This window comes from Xenopus laevis, chromosome 5L (genome assembly GCF_017654675.1).
Source record: "Xenopus laevis strain J_2021 chromosome 5L, Xenopus_laevis_v10.1, whole genome shotgun sequence".
Classification (NCBI taxonomy): Eukaryota; Metazoa; Chordata; class Amphibia; order Anura; family Pipidae; genus Xenopus; species Xenopus laevis.
The window spans coordinates 164,206,433-164,223,444 of record NC_054379.1 but is presented as its reverse complement, the minus strand read 5'-3'; the positions used below and the strand labels follow the sequence as shown (position 1 = coordinate 164,223,444).

Genomic DNA, 17,012 nt, shown 5'->3' with positions numbered 1-17,012 from the left:
GGGACCTTTTTACCCATAAAGAGAATCACGTACCAGAGGCCTCCCCTTCAGACTAGAGGAAAAGAAGTTTCATTTAAAGGAACAGAGTAGGGGGTTCATCACAGTGAGGACAGTGAGGTTGGGGAATGCACAGCCGGGTGATGATTCAGTTAATGACTATAAGAGGGACTTGGATGATTTCTTGGACAGACATAATACAAAGGCTATTGTGATACTAAACTCTATAGTTAGTATAGATATGGGTATATATCATTTATGTGACAGTAGGGAGGGGTGTGTGTATGGGGCTGGGTTTTCATTTGGAGGGGTTGGACTTGATGGACTTTGTCTTTTTTCAACCCAATTTAACTATGTAAATGTATATATATATATATATATATATATATATATATATATATATATATATATATATATATATATATATATATATATATTTAAATAACAGCCAAATTCACTTTCTACTGGCCCCCTATGAAAGTGGTTCATGCTTGAAGTGAAAATGCCATTGGTGTCGGTGAAAGGGGTAATAACATTTTGGGGAGTTTGTGTTATTGGTTTGTGGACAGCCGTGTTCATTATGTAAAGTAGCCCCCTGCGCGGCCGTATAAAGTAGCCCCCTGCGCGGCTGCTTCTCCTGCTCCAGTGCAGCTTTATTGATGGAAAACTGTTAACAAACCGTAAATAGAGTTCATGAAGTCTCTCTCTAAGGGTCTGTGAATCCTATACCTGTGTTACTGTCCCTTTAAACCTCATCCAGAATGGCAGGAGGAGTTTTTCCATTTACTTTTTTTTAAAATTTAACCCTTGCATGGCCAATTTGCTGTTTGGAAGGCTGTCTATAAATCTGCTCTTACAGATCAATAAACATAAACAGATCAATGAGGCGACTCTGGGCTCCCAAACCCTTTAACCATTCAGTGTAGGGAGCAGTGGGGAAAGGGTTAACGTGTCACTACAAAAGTCCCCCCCCCTTCCTGTCTGCTGAGATATTTGTGTCAGCTGTCACATGCCTGTCCTGCCCATTGCACTTTCTAACAAATGCTAGGGGGGGTTGCGCCCAGTCCCCAGCCGAAACCTGCTGTCCCTCACACCCCCCCCCTTCTTATTAATCGGCAGTTATGTGCCAATTTGTCATTATGGTAATAATAAACCCGGGCTTGACACACACTGTTGTAACAGGATCTGAATTTCAACACAAACTCACACTGAGCTCAGTTTGCTTAACCTCATCGCTGCACTGACTGTCTGCTTCCCATGATTACGACATCCCCCCTCCCATCCGACCTTGCAGCGTTCTGCCTGTTCTTGCTTGCCTTCCTATTCAGCTTGTGTGTTTTAACATGAGTCCTTTTCATGTTACAATGGCCTCATTCACATTGATCTGTAGCTGCAAAGTTATTGTAACTTTATTTCACTCGAAAACCAATTTCACGTTCGGACAGAAGTGTTGAGTGTGTGTGTGGCCAGTTCTGCAGTTGGGGTAGAAACCGGAGCATAGCATTGGTAAAACTAAAAACGAAATGATATTTGAATAAAAATAATTTAGATTTCTGTACAGTACCCCCTACTGTAAATTATAAGGATATCAGAAGTCACTGAGGGGATGTTCTGTGACCATATAAAGGCACAAGGCTGCAGGCTGAGTTATACAGGGAACTCTGAGTATCACTCATGTATTATAAGGGATAATGTGCCCCCTACTGTAAATGATAAGGATATTAGAAGTCACTGAGGAGTTCTTCTGTGACCATATAAAGGCACAAGGCTGCAGGCTGAGTTATACAGGAACTCTGAGTATCACTCATGTATTATAAGGGATAATGTACCCCCTACTGTAAATGATAAGGATATAAGAAGTCACTGAGGGGTTGTTCTTTGACCATATAAAGGCACAAGGCTGCAGGCTGAGTTATACAGGGAACTCCGAGTATCACTCATGTATTATAAGGGATAATGTACCCCCTACTGTAAATGATAAGGATATTAGAATTCACTGAGGGGTTGTTCTGTGACCATATAAAGGCACAAGGCTGCAGGAATGCCGAATGGCTTTAATGAACTAATCCACAGTTTATTGGTTGTTCTAGGCAGATTATTTGTATGTTGTAGAATTAGCAGGCAATTTAAAGAAACATTAACCGCAAAACAATCTGTTGTTTTTTTAAGGCATTCAATATAGTCCAATAGGGCTTTAGGGTCTAGCTTTGCATCTTACATAATGCAACATAGTGATTTTATTATGAACAGGAGTTTGATGTCATTCCTGGCCACCCACACCTATAGGAAACTTTTCTGTAATAAAAGAACGGTTTTGGCCCAACTGATAACTTTGAAAAATAGAGCTGATGTTACTGGCCCTTTAAATGGGAAGAAGGTACCACTTTAATGGGGCACATGAGAAATTGCACCCCACTAATTAATGCTGGTGGTCTGGTGAGGTCTGTGAGTGATGCTTTAGTATTCCGCCAGTTCCGGTGTATCGGGAATTCCCTGGTGCAGCGTTTCGTTTGTCTGATTCACTAGCCAATGGCCGAGCAGGCAAGCGTTTCTCAGGAGACCCAAAAAGTGTTATATCCTGAGGTTTATTTAATGATTTAACCTACAGTAAGACTGTGGCAGGTATCCTTTGTGTTTCCGAGACTCCATTCCTGCTCTCCCCTACGAGTGCCGCTGATATTTCTGCTGCTGGGAAAATCAATGCGTCTCTATGAAGTCATAAGGGGTTGGTTGTGTTGATATTCTGCATGTGTATTTCATGCTCATTAATGATACCCAGCATATATCTGCTTGTCATTTACACACAGACTGCACACAGGTGGAATATTTTATTAACATTGGAATACCAAACTCTTAATGTTTAAACTACAATTCCCATCAGCCCCTGTCCCAAAGCTGTTAGTCAAGATAGAGTCCTGTGCGGAACAAATTTATTAAACCTGAACCCGCATACTTGCCCGCTACCCGACCGTCAAGTACCTTATCCGCGACCCGCTGACCATCAAGAAACAGGAAGTGCTGTCATTGTAAACCGGAAGTGACATCATTAGAAGTAGGCGTGATCAGAAAAAAAGCAATAAAACAGGAAGTGCAGTCATTGTAAACCGGAAGTATAGAAGAAATTCCAGTGGCACACTGAATGCTGAAAAAAGTGTTTAGTTTATTCACCCAAATACATACAGACAAGGGCAACGTTTCGGACCACTCGGGCCCTGTCAAGCTTGACAAAGGGCCCGAGTGGTCCGAAACGTTGCCCTTGTCTGTATGTATTTGGGTGAATAAACTAAACACTTTTTTCAGCATTCAGTGTGCCACTGGAATTTCTTCTATGTATCTACATGACCCACACGGCAGGAGTGGGTTCTCCGGTGTAGCACCTGGTACCACAAAGGGTACATGATCAGGGGTGGAAGCACTCTACCATACGATTGTAAACCGGAAGTGACATCATTCGAAGTAGGTGTGATCACAAAAAAAGGAGGAAAACTCGCTATTGAGAAGACCCACAAACCCGGAGAACCGCTGACCCACGTCTATACCTGCTCCGAAACTTCTACCTGCAGATTTTTGAGGGCAACCTGCCGGGACTCTTAAGTCAAGAGCTGCATCTCCAAACACTGGCATATTGCACCCATTCCTGCACTGCTGAGAGACAGCCTGGTGCTTCCAAACATTCCCGGAGCGTTTTGTTTTGGGGGTTCCCATCAGACAGTGGTACAGTTATGGGATCTGTTATCCAGAAACAATTTATCCAGAAAGCTTTGAATTTCGGAAAGGCCGTCTCCCATAGGCTCTATATTATCCAAATAATCCAATTTTTTTAAAATGATTTCCTTTTTCTGTGTAATAATAAAACAGTAGCTTGTACTTGATCCCAACTAAAGCTGCCCATAGACGCAAAGATCCGATCGTGCGAATCATCGAATAATCGGACTTCCCCCATCTCCCGACCTGCCACTAACCATTCCGATCATATAAAGTAGTAAAAGAACAGATCAGCCGATGTTCTGCCCCTGACAGCAATCGTACGATATCTATGTCCAACCAAAGCTAGTGACAGTCTCCCAGTGAAAATCGTACGATCGGCAATACACGCAGAGATATTATCAGCAGCCGACAAATCTTTTAACCGTCCGATCGACCAAACGACCGATCTCCGCCGGATGAAAAATGTACGTATCCTCGATTCGTACGATCAGATCTTTGCATCTATGGCCTTGTAGGAAACCAGCCTATTGGGTTTATTTAATGTTTACATGATTTTCTAGAAGACTTATGGTATGAAGATCCAAATTATGGAAAGATCCGTTATCCGGAAAAGCCCAGCTCCTGAGCATTCTGGATAACCGGTCCCATACCTGTACAGGGATATCCCGGGCACAAAGATAAATGGGAATGTGTAGGCATCTCCTTTCTACCTGGGGATTCCCTATATTGTTACACTGGATACTTTTTCTTTCTTGGAGTCTCTGTCCCTTGTTTTGAAAAGTGTTTGTTCTGGTCTTTTCTTTTAAACCGAAACATAATTATTGTACTCTGCAGGGTTACATCTTGACTTTATAGTGGGCCTTAGACAATACAAATCACGATCTTTCCTGGAAAAGATGTTTCCAATAAAGATTGTATATTTCAATACACACGAGTAGAGCTGAATGGTCAGATAGACATATAGAAACAATAGAATTCTACCTGTATCTGATCATTCAGTACTAACAATGGCCAATGTTTGGGTGACTTCAAAGGCATTTGATCAAAAATATTCCAGCCGACCCTATCGATGTGCATTGTCTTCTGCCGATATCTGTTGGCTTGTCTCCCACCATACACGCACTGAATATCATACGGAAATATGTAACATACAATATTATCTGTGCTTCTATGGGCAGATTAAAGCTGCCCCCATCAGTCCTTTAGACCACTTCGGAAGCTTATTTGCCCGTGTATGGAGTATTCCAACGGCTCACCCCAATCAGTATCAGGCCAAAAATCGGCCACATATCGACCAGGCAGGTTTGATTTTCATTGGCAATCGAGGACCAAATGGGCTGGTTTATACATACCTCCCAACTGTCCCTTTTTCGGAGGGACAGTCCCTCTTTTGACAGCTCAACCCGCAGTCCCTCATTTGTACTGAAAAGTCCCTCTTTTCTCTGCACTGAACAGCCAGAAAAAGAAACAGTTTCTCACTTAATTGGCTTTTAGCAGAGAGCCCAGAACAGCTAACAGGTGCAAATAAGATACTTTGTAACAATTTTGAGACACAAAAACACAGTTTAGATAAGGAGAAATATTTTCAAACTTTCGTAACCTGCCAAATTTTGTAAAACAAACATGGTAATTAGGGGGTGTGGCCACAGAAAGGGGTGTGGTCAAAAAATGCTGTGCTACATGCGGAAAAAAAATTTTTTGTCCCTCTTTTTACTTCCAAAATTTTGGGAGGTATGGTTTATGCGGTCCTCATCCTCTTGGCACCCATTTACTTCGTTGTCATCAGATTGTTTGACCCCAGTGCCTGACGATCGGATTAACCCAATATTGCCTTGCCTTTTTCTCAAAACCGCAAACTGATTTTTTTTATGTTTAATATTGAAATCTGTCTGATTTGAAATAGACATATTGTCAGTTTCCCTGCTGCCCCCAGTCATGTGACTTGTGCTCTGATAAACTTCAGGCAAAATGACCCGAGATGCCACCAATATTACAACTAAAAAAAATTCACTTGCTGGTTCAGGAATGAATTTTTATATTGTTTGAGTGAATTATTTGCAGTGTATAAACAGTGTCATTTAGAAAAACTGCATCATAAAAATCATGACAGAATCCCTTTATGATCCGCTCATTTGGCGACGTTGCCAAAACTAGGATCTTATGGTATATGGCCACCTTAATATTTTTTTGTGACTTATACATTAATGTCTCTACTACTGTTTGGATAAAAAACGCTACAATGATGGCGTTTTCCGCTAGTAAAAATGCAGTGATCTGACTGGTGATTGGACAGGAGCTCTAGGGATCTGACGGGGTTTAACTTTCATTAATGTTTTACACTTTCAGGTTAAAAATATCCTCCTGTTCATGTTGTTAAGAGGTTTCTCTCTCCTTTTCTCATCTTATCTCCTGTAGCTGACAATGGCCAGCATGCTGTCGAAACGTCTTGGCAAGAGGTCCCTCCTTGGGGCCAGAGTTTGCACCCCGACTTTGTCTGGAGATGGAATGTTGGTGGATGGGCAGATACAAGCAGAGATGGCCGGTGGACTCAACGCTGGGGCATTTGACGGCGGATACTGCAAGGAATACCCAGAGGATGGCAGCTGCGCTTCCGCAATCTCTCCTTCCAGCCGCTTTAAGTTGTATCCCGGCCAAAAGGTACCAGTCTGCTCTTCTTCACCATCATTTCCCCTTAGTAAAAACCTTTATATAAGTGTGGCTGAAAAATGCAGGTGGAAGTACATTTGTTACACACTTGCAGGGCTAAAAAAGGGAAGAGAGCAAGCTTTAAATATCAATACTTAAAGGAGAATTCAACCCGTAATAAAAAATAAAAACCCTCCCCACAGCCTACCTGCTCCCCGGGCAAATGCTCCGAATCTTTTACTCACCCCTTCGTGCAGATTCTGGCCTCCGAGTTTACTGCAGCCATCTTCTTCTTCTCCGGTAATCTTCGTGCCTTGATGGCATTTTCATCGCAGTTGGAGTACATTTGCGGTCCCGAACAACTGCGCATGCGCCAAAAGTCATGAAAATTTCCGAAAAATTTTCAGAAATCTTTGTGACTTTCGGCGCATGCGCAGGGGCTCGGGACCAGAAATTTACTTAAAAAAATTAGGGGCGTTTGGCCAGGGTTACAGGTAGGCTGGAGGGAGAGGGGGTCTACCCTTTAAAGTGGCTCAGCCTCTTATACTACTACATCACTCCATTTGCCATTGTCCCTAAGTATGGCTCCTACTGGTGCAACCAAGAAAGGTCATGGGTAAAGCTGGCCATACATGAAGAGATCCACTTGTCTGGCGACATCACCAAATGAGCGGATCTTTCCCGATATGCCCACCAACGGCAACGCTATATCAGAGCCCATTGCTCCTTGTTGTAATCCGATCGTTCGGCCCTAGGGCCGAATGTTACGATTACAACGAGGAGCAATGGGCTCCGACGGGTCGGTCGCGGGAAAAATTTAACTTTCCCGATCTGTATCGTGGCCAGATATTGATCGGGAAGACCAGATGGAAACCCCCCTACATGAGCAGATAAATTGCTGAATTGGTCTAAAGGATCGATATTGGCAGCTTTATCTGCCCGTGTATGGCCACTCTCCTATATAATGGATTGGGTGGATATGACTTAAAAGGGGTGGTTCTACTATAAATATGTTACAAAATGACTTGACTAATTCTAAGCAACTTTTCAATTGGTCTTTATTTATTTTTTTATAGTTTTTTTCATCTGCTGACTCCAGCTTTCGAAAGGGGTTCACTGACCCCATCTAAAAAACAAATGCTTTGTAAGGCTACAAATGTATTGTTGTTACTACTTTTTTATTACTCCTCTTTCTATTAAGGCCTCTCCTATTCATATTCCAGATTCTTATTCAAATCAATGTATATCTAGGGTAATTTGGACCCTAGCAACCAGACTGCTGAAGTTGCAAACTGGAGAGCTGCTGAATGAAAAGCTAAATAACTCAAAAACCACAAATAATAAAAAATTAAAATCAATTGCTAATTGTCTCAGAATATCACTCTCTCTACATCATACTAACGGTTAACTCAACCCTATTAAAATTTTTCTGAGCAACCCATGGAAGTTTGTAACAGGTTCCCTTTTGATTAATCCGTTCTACAGATATAGGATCCCTTATCATAAAACCTGTTATCCAGAAAAGTACAGGAAGTTCATCTCCCATAGACTTAGTATTAAACAAATCATTTTAAAAAATGATCTCCTTTTTCTCTGTTATAATAAAACAGTAGCTTGTACTTGATCCTAGGAATGCACCAAATCCAGGGTCCTGCCTTTTTCAGCAGGATTCGGCCGAATCCTTCTGCCAGGCCGAACCGAATCCTAATTTGCATATGCAAATTAGGGACGAGGAGGAAATCCTGTGACTTCTTGTCAAAAACAAGGAAGTAAAAAATGTTTTCTCCTTCCCACCCCTAGTTTGCATACGCAAATTAGGATTTGGTTCGGTATTCAGTCGAATCTTTGCGAAGGTTTCGGCCTTATCCAAAATAGTGGATTTGGTGCACCCCTACTTGACCCAAACTAAGATATAATTAATCCTTGTTAGAAGTAAAACCAGCCTATTGGGTTTATTTAATGTTGAAGCGATTGTTTAGCAGACTTAAAGTACGTTGATCCGAAATTATGGAAAGATCCCTTTTCTGGAAAACCTCCAGTCCAGAGAAATTCTGTACTGATGTAAAACAGGTGCAACATTCACTGCTCATTTATTAAAGGAGAACTAAAGCTTAACTAAAAAATAGGTAGAAATGTTGTACATTATGTTTTGTGCTTCTGTACCAGCCCAAGGCAACCACAGCCCTTTAGCAGTAAAGATCTGTGTCTCCAAAGATGCCCCAGTAGCTCCCCATCTTCTTTTCTGCTGATTCACTGCACATGCTCTGTGCTGCTGTCACTTACTGAGCTTAGGGACCCACTCACAATATACAGTACACATAGAATAGAAATGTCACAATATAAGGCTGATTAGTAATTAATACACATAATTACTACATGGCAGCACAGAAACCAGTGCAATTAGCATCAGAATTGAATAATCAGCAAACCTGTAGCATCAGCTTATATTACAGCCAGGGAAGCTCATTTTCTGCTGGATAATTAGTGACGAGCCCTAAGCTTAGCTTCTCAACAGCCAATCAGAGCCCACTGAGCATGTGAGTGTCACAGACACTCCAAGATGGTGACCCCCTGTTACAAGGGCTGTGGTGCTACACAAATGTCTGTGCTCCATTTTATTTATTTCTTAGGTTTTTATGTACATATTAAGATAATCACTTTCCCTGATTTTTGGCAGGTTTATATCACGCACAATGGTAAGGAGTATGTTGGTTTGGTGGAGCAGCACAATCACGTGGATGATGAGGTGAAGCTGTTTGTGTTTGAGCTGGGGCTTCACCTCTGCAGAAAGATGGAGGACGTGCGCCTCGCTGAGACCCCAAAACCGTTGTCCTCACCGACTGAACAAACTCTTCCAACAAGCCCCGGGGCAACTTCCACCACTGCACAGAGATCCGTGTCTCGCAGCATTGATGTCCCCAAAAGGTGGGTGTGGGCTGCCATCGTGGGACACAAGTCAGAACCTGTAGTTCAGGGACAGACAGTTTTATTTTAGCACCCTCCCCCCCCCCCCATAATAATTCTGCACCTTGATTAAATGTTGCCCTAGGAGCTTAGTCTAATGGATACACTTTTGGCCAAATTGCAGGAGGTCGGATGCGGTAGAGATGGATGAGATGATGGCGGCTATGGTACTGACCAGCTTATCCTGCAGCCCCATCGTACAGAGCCCCCCGTGCACTGACAGCATCCCAGGTAAGTAGGTGCTATAATCTTCTAACTGCAACTTGCCTGGCAGTCAGAATGCCGAATTAAAATCCACCCAAACAGTGGTTTTTGCATGAAGAAACAAAATGTTATTTTAAGCAACTTATCTTCCACTGGAAATGATAATGTAGTTGTAAAAAGCAGTGCCTGTCTGGATTCTTGTATTCTCTGCACTATTGTTTCTGACTCTTGACACAATGTATCAGATGCCAGCATGGTAAGAGACATAGTGGGATGGAGGTCCCTGCCCTGTAGAGCAGGGGTCCCCAACTTTTTTTTACCCCTGAGCCACATTCAAATGTAAAAGGAGTTGGGCAGCAACACAAGCATGAAAAAGTCGCTTGGGGTGCCAAATAACGACTGTGATTGGCTATTAGTTAGCCCCTATGTGGACTGGCAGCCTACAGGAGACTCTACTTGGCAGTAGAGTAAAAAGAAGCTTCCAAGCCTGGAATTCAAAAATAAGCACCTGCTGTAAGGCAACCAAGAGCAACATCCAAGGGGTCAGTGAGCAACATGTTGCTAACGAGCTACTGCCTGGGGATCACTGCCATAGAGTTTACAGTCTTAAGTGGTAGGTCAAAGGATCCAAACAAGAGGACAGAATTGGATAAAAAAATTATTTCAATTACAATATATATTGTACTCATTTATGCACCATGCACCGTGGTTAACAGTGCTTTACAAATAAAGTTTTATACACACACACACACACACACACACACACACACACACACACACACACACACACACACACACACACACACACACACACACACACACACACACACACACACACACACACACACACACACACACACACACACACACACACACACACACACACACACACACACACACACACACACACACACACACACACACACCATGAAACACCTTTTTCAAGATCCCTGCCCTTATTATTCTCATGTTAATTAAAATACTTGCTGCTGGTTTCATTGATAGGGTGAGAGGAGAGCCGTCCCTTTGAATGTCCAGTGTACTTCAGTCAGCGATACTGGAAGTCACATTTCTAAGCCCCAGAAGAAGATCCACTTGTTTGGCAAGATCGATAAATGAGAGGATCTTGACCCGATATGCCCACCAAAGGCAGGATGATATCGGTTAATCCAATCATTTGGCCCTAGGGATTACTGTGAAGGAAATGGTTGTTTGCAGGAGTAGGACCGCATCAACTCGCCAAGAAAAATCAAACCTGCCCGATCGATATCTGGTTGATTTTTTTTCGTTGGAACGCACCATACACAGGCAGATACACTGCCGAATGGGTCTAAATGGCCAATATCTGCAGCTTTAATCTGCCCGTTTGTGGTCATCCTTAAGGTGGCCATAGACGCGTGGATAATATCGTATGAAACTAATTTTTGTACGATATTTGGTGCGTTTATGGTGGGAGACGACCCGTCCAATATCCGCAGAAGACTTTGATGTTGATAGGGCTAGCCGGAAAATTTTGATCGGCGTGGATCTTAACCCGATATGCCCACCGAAGGCAGGACAATATTGGGTAAATCCGATTGTTCGGCCCTAGGGCCAAACTGTCCCATTATAATGAAGGATATGGGCACTGACTGGTCGATGCAGTCCTGGATCGCAGTAAAAATTAAACCTTTCTGATCGATACTTGACCTGATATCAATCGGGGAGACCCGTCGGAAGCCCCAACACACAGCAAGATAAGCTGCCGAACCGGTCTAAGGGCTCAATATCAGCAGCTTTAATCTGCCCATGTGTGGCCATGCTTTCAGCCTGATCACCGTGTTTTGTTTTTCCCCGTACAACTGTAGGACAGATATGGTCATGTCTTCAAAACCATAAGGAATAAAAATGTAAGGAAGACAAATTGAAATGTTATAATTCGAAAAATAAGATAGTTTATTTAAAGTTAAACCTCCCCTTTTAAAGGGTTAACTATAGATGGATGCTTGGTGCACAAGGATTTAGATGTGAGCGTTTTCTGTCATTACCTTTAGGGGGAATTCACAAAAACGGAAAGAGACCATTTTTGGAGTAAAAGTGATGGTGAACTGGTGTAAAATACTTTCTCCATATTTACAAAGAGAAATCTGCCTAAATTCCGACTCAACCGACACTTTTCATACTTAAGTGAAAGACCGTTTACAGACACTTTTATAAATGTGTCTTTCAAACGACATAAAAATGGCGCTTAAATTACATTTTCTCCCGACAATTTAAAAATGGAGTAAATCTTAGTATAACTCTTCCCCATGTGTCAGATCAAGTCTAAACTAATCTGCTCTGATTTGGATCATCCGATCTTCATTTCACGCCTCTTGTATGTCCCCCATTGGGGAATTATTATCATATTAATAGGGATTAGGATTTTATAGTCAGGGCACAAGTTTGTGTCTAACCCTATAGGTGTAAAAGCCTCATTAACAAAACAAGTAAAACACTGATTAAACAAAAAGTATATTTGATATGCAAAACGTTTTGAACTCACACTTGCATTATTTTACTAGTTTTAGCTTAATGCATGAGGCAATATTAACAATTTGAGTGAATATATTATCTAAAGGAAAAGTAAAGCCTCCCAGGCAACTTTTTTAGTTTTAGCAGCAATTAGACATTTGACCTTAAATAATAAAAACTATTTCTGATACAAATCCCTATATTATTAGCATTTCCTGTATTTAGACCCTTATAATCTTCTTACAGAAGTGGAATTACACAAACATGTAGGCAGATTTAGAAAACCCAGGTTATCCTAAAAAAATGTAAAATAAACCCCCTCCCCAGGAAATGGCAGTTTGACGTCTGACTGGCAGGTTTAAAGACAAATTCAGAAAAAATGTCTTTAAAATGTCGCGCAAAAGACAAAATCTGAAAACTGTCTGTTTAAAAGACAAATTCACAAAAGTGGAGATAGAGATGGAGTGAATTTAGTGGGAAATATGACATTTTTATCTCACTTTTATTTTGTCTAGATATCACCACTTTTGTGAATTCCCCCCTTTGAGGTGGAGATGCCAGAGAGCTTAAATCAGAAGGTCGCTGTAGTTATGTGGATTTTGATAACACTGAACCTTTTTTTTTTTTTTTTTTTTCCCCCCAAAGCTCCTCAAGTAACATGTGACTTGTGGAAAGAGAGTGGAGATGTGTCTGACAGTGGGAGCAGTACCACCAGTGGCCATTGGAGCGCTGGCAGTGGGGTCTCCACTCCCTCTCCTCCTCATACAGAAGCCAGCCCAAAGTACCCCAGCGAGGTCTTCAGCGCTTCCCACGTGGACGAGGGCTTTGAGACTGACCCCGATCCATTTCTGTTGGATGAACCAGCGCCACGGAAGAGAAAGGTATACGAGAGATCATTCTCTACGGCTGTTGTAAAAATAAAAACTTTCATCGTAAGACTGAAGATTTTCATTCATCCAGGTCATGCTTTATCTAGTATAAGTAATTCTAAAACAACTGGATTTACTGAGTAATCATTGAAGACGTTTCACTACTCATCCGAGCAGCTTCTTCAGTTCAACTGGTGGGGGAAATCCTCGGCATATAAACTCTTCCACTAATCCAATTTGTGATTGGACTAGTGGAAGAGTTTATATGCCAAGAACTTCCCACACCAGTCAGTTGTACTGAAGAAGCTGCTCGGATGAGTAGTGAAACGTCTTCAATGATTAAAACAGTGATTACTCGGCAAGTCAAGTTGTTTTGAAATTAATTGTACTAGATATTTTCATCATTAGCTTTTTGGAAAACTGTCGACTCTTGAAGGGAATGTTTACTTTAAGATCAACATGCAAAAATTAATACTTCATGACAGTTGTTGTAATTATATTGATTAAATTGATGTAACCCGCAGAAGGAAAGGGCAGACACCGCTGGACACCCCTCTCCCTTCCTGATTAATATGCATGGCTTTGATTGGATAAATGCAAATGCTCAAAAGCAGCCCAGGCCTGTGGGTCACATCACTGGGCAGCGACTGTTGGAAGTGCTTTGGGTGGTACCGTGGATAGGGAGGAGCCTGGATACCTGGCAATGGGGTAGCATAACGAGGCCCTATTTATCATGCTGCGTATAAAGTGGAGTGAAGCATTACCAGCGATGTTGCCCAGAGCAACCAATCAGCAATATGATTTCAACAGTTATAAAACAGAAGCAAAGGTCTGATTGGAGTAACATCACCGGTAATGTTTCACTCCGCTTTATACACAGCATGATAGATTTAAACCCCAATATGTAAATTACACAAAATGTTCATTATTGGACATTGGTCTAAAAAAAAAAAAATTAAATCCCCCTTTAAAAGTTCTTGTTATTTTAAATGGGCTACAAAAAAGATTAGAAGGCCCACACCCAATTTCAATGCAAGGTGCTAATCCAACAGGAGCTGCCCATTAAAGTCTACATTATGGGGCCGATTCACTAAGGGTCGAATATCGAGGGTTAATTAAAATCCTTCGACTTCGAATATCGAAGTCGAAGGATTTAGCGCAAATACTGCGATTGTACGATCGAAGGATTATTCCTTCGATCGAACGATTAAATCCTTCGAATCGAACGATTCGAAGGATTTTAATCCAACGATTGAAGGAATATCCTTCGATCAAAAAACTTAGGAAAGCCTATGGGGACCTTCCCCATAGGCTAACATTGACTTCGGTAGCTTTTAGCTGCCGAACTAGGCGGTCGAAGTTTTTTTTAAGGAGACAGTACTTAGACTATCGAATGGTCGAATAGTCAAACGATTTTTACTTCGAATCCTTTAATTCGAAGGTCGAAGTAGCCCATTCGATGGTCGAAGTAGCCCAAAAAAAATTAAGTTTTTTACCTTCGAATCCTTCACTCGAAGTTAGTGAATCGGCCCCTATGTGTACGCTCAAAGAAAAACTGGATAGCTCACTCTTCGTAAGAAAAAAACGTTTTATTTACCAAAAAAAAAACCAATTTGTCTAAACTGTTTTTCTTACGAAGAGTGTGCTATCCAGTTTTTCATTTTTGAGCGTTATTTTAAAGGGAGCTGCCACTGCCATAAAATACGATCTGTGTAATGTATAATATAATGTTTTTGAATGATTTTCTCCATTAATGTCACACTGATGTTTTCTCTTCCAGCAATTTACATGTGGCTCTGAGACCAGTCCCAGGAGCCTTGTCATTTGTTTTAATGCAAACCGATTCCATTAAATCAAATCACAAACTGCCAGTTCAGGTTCAAAAAATGCCACATGTGCCTTGAGCCTAAAAAATGAATGGCAGTACTTTGTGGCCCTTTGTCCAGAGTTACACACAGTGTTTTGTCTGTTCCAGAACTCTGTTAAAGTCATGTACAAGTGCCTGTGGCCAAACTGTGGGAAACTGCTTCGATCCATTGTCGGAATTAAACGCCACGTGAAGACACAACACCTTGGGTAAGGACTCCAATGCTGCTGTAAATAGTTACTATTTATCTACAGTGGGGTTTTTTTAGGGGTAGTTCACATTAAAAAGGGGTTGTTCACCTTTGACTTATATTTGGTATGATGTAGAGAATGATATTCTGAGACAATTTGCAATTGGTTTTCATTTTGATCTGGTTTCTAAGGTCCAAATAACCCTAGCAACCAGGTGCTTATTTACTGGAATATAAATAGGTGAGGCCTGTGTAGAAAGATGAGTAATAAAAAGTAGCAATAACAATAAATGTGTAGCCTTACAGAGCATTTGTTTTTTAGATGGGTCAGGGGTCAAGAGTCAGAAGAAAATGGAAAATAATTTAGGAACGCACCGAATCCAGGATTCGGTTCGGGATTCGGCCAGGATTTGACCTTTTACAGCTGGATTGGGATTCAGGTGAATCCTTCTGCCCCGGCTGAATCAACTCCTAATTTGCATATGCAAATTAGGCACAGGGAGGGAAATTGCGTGACTTTTTGTCACAAAACAAGGAAGTAAAAATGGTTTCCCCTTCCTACCCCTAATTTGCATATTCAAATTAGGATTGGGTTAGTTTTTGGCTGAATCTTTCATGAAGGATTTGGGACATCAGCCGAATCCAAAATAGTGGATTTGGTGCATCCATAAAATAATTTAAAAAAAAACTATTACAAAAAAATGAACGAAGACCAGTTGAAAATTTGCTTAGAACTGACCATTCTATAACTAAAACTTTACTCAAAGAGCCCCTTTAAAAGTAACTTATCATCATAGTATGATGTAGACCGTTGTATTCTAAGAAAATTTGCAACTGGTCTTTATTTTCAATTTTTTGGACTTGGATGATGAATAGCAGAGTGTCTAAAGAGAAATATGAATTGCATGAATAACAATTCAAATTGAAGCCCCAGACGAGTCACAGACAGAAGTGTAAACATAATCCTAAGAAAGTCAAAAATAAAAAAGGACCAAGTGCAAAGTGGCTTGGTTAGGATCCATCTATGACATGCGTTAAGGTTATTTAAAGGTGAACGCCCCCTTTACAAAAAATACAACACAACTAATGGTTATTTGTTCTTTTCTTTATCCCTACACTGTGTATAATGCTCTGGAATGTCACACAAATACAGCAGGCGAGTAAAAGCCAGAGACGGCCCAGTGGGCTAACTGAAACATCTGTCTTACTGGACTACGTATTAATAAACCTTCATTAGTTGTGCATTATTTTACGGGTTATTTGTAATTGCTGCTGAAATCAGGATTTGTCCCTTTCGGTTTTCTGCACTGCTGGTTCTGAAACAGTACGGCAAGGATGCCAACTGGAGTCTGTGTTGGAGGAAAGGTGGCTTCTACTTAAGGTGGAACCAGCAGTGCAGAAAAGGACCATCCAGTTTACCTTTACTAAATTAAAAGCTGAAAAGCCATTGGACATTTTCAATGAATGTGCATATTTGTTATACAAAAAAATATTTCTTGTGCACATGAACGTTTTAACTAGGACTTTACTGATAGTCTAGAGCAGGAGTCCCCAACCTTTTTTAACCCTGAACCACATTCAAATGTAAAAAGAATTGGAGAGCAACACAAGCACGAAAAAAGTTCCCAGAGGTCCCAAATAAGGTCTGTGATTGGCTATTGGTAGCCCCTATGTGGACTGTCTGACTACAGGAGACTCTGTTTGGCAGTATATCTGTTTTTTTTTTATTTTTTTTTTAATAGAAACAGAACTTGCCTGGAATTAAAAAATAATCACCTGCTTTGAGGCCACTGGGAGCAACATCCAAGGGGTTGGGGAGCAACATCTTACGCTCAAGCCACTGATCTCTTGTCTAGACAGTCAGTACTTCTAATTGACATTCCCAGAAATCCCCTAGTTTATCACTTGTCCTACTGAGTTAGGGTTTTAATGGGGTGGTTCACCTTTAAGTTAACCTATAGAATGGCTAATTCTAAGCAACTTTTCAAGTGGCCTTTATTTTTTTTTTATTTTTTTTATAGTTTAATTATTTGCCTTCTTCTGACTCTTTCCAGCTTTCAAATGGGATTTACTG

At 41.2% G+C, this 17,012-nt stretch overlaps 1 protein-coding gene across 1 annotated transcript in view; it reads left to right on the top strand.

Moving 5' to 3' along the window:
- The window catches only part of znf395.L (zinc finger protein 395 L homeolog), a 35,228-nt gene that overhangs the window by 4,968 nt on the left and 13,248 nt on the right, over positions 1 to 17,012 (top strand). The window contains exons 2-6 of the mRNA XM_018264113.2: positions 6,121 to 6,363; positions 9,029 to 9,276; positions 9,440 to 9,546; positions 12,658 to 12,893; positions 14,857 to 14,957. Coding sequence (XP_018119602.1) covers positions 6,127 to 6,363; positions 9,029 to 9,276; positions 9,440 to 9,546; positions 12,658 to 12,893; positions 14,857 to 14,957 — 929 coding nt within the window. The 5' untranslated portion in view covers positions 6,121 to 6,126. The remainder of the gene's footprint in view (positions 1 to 6,120; positions 6,364 to 9,028; positions 9,277 to 9,439; positions 9,547 to 12,657; positions 12,894 to 14,856; positions 14,958 to 17,012) is intronic.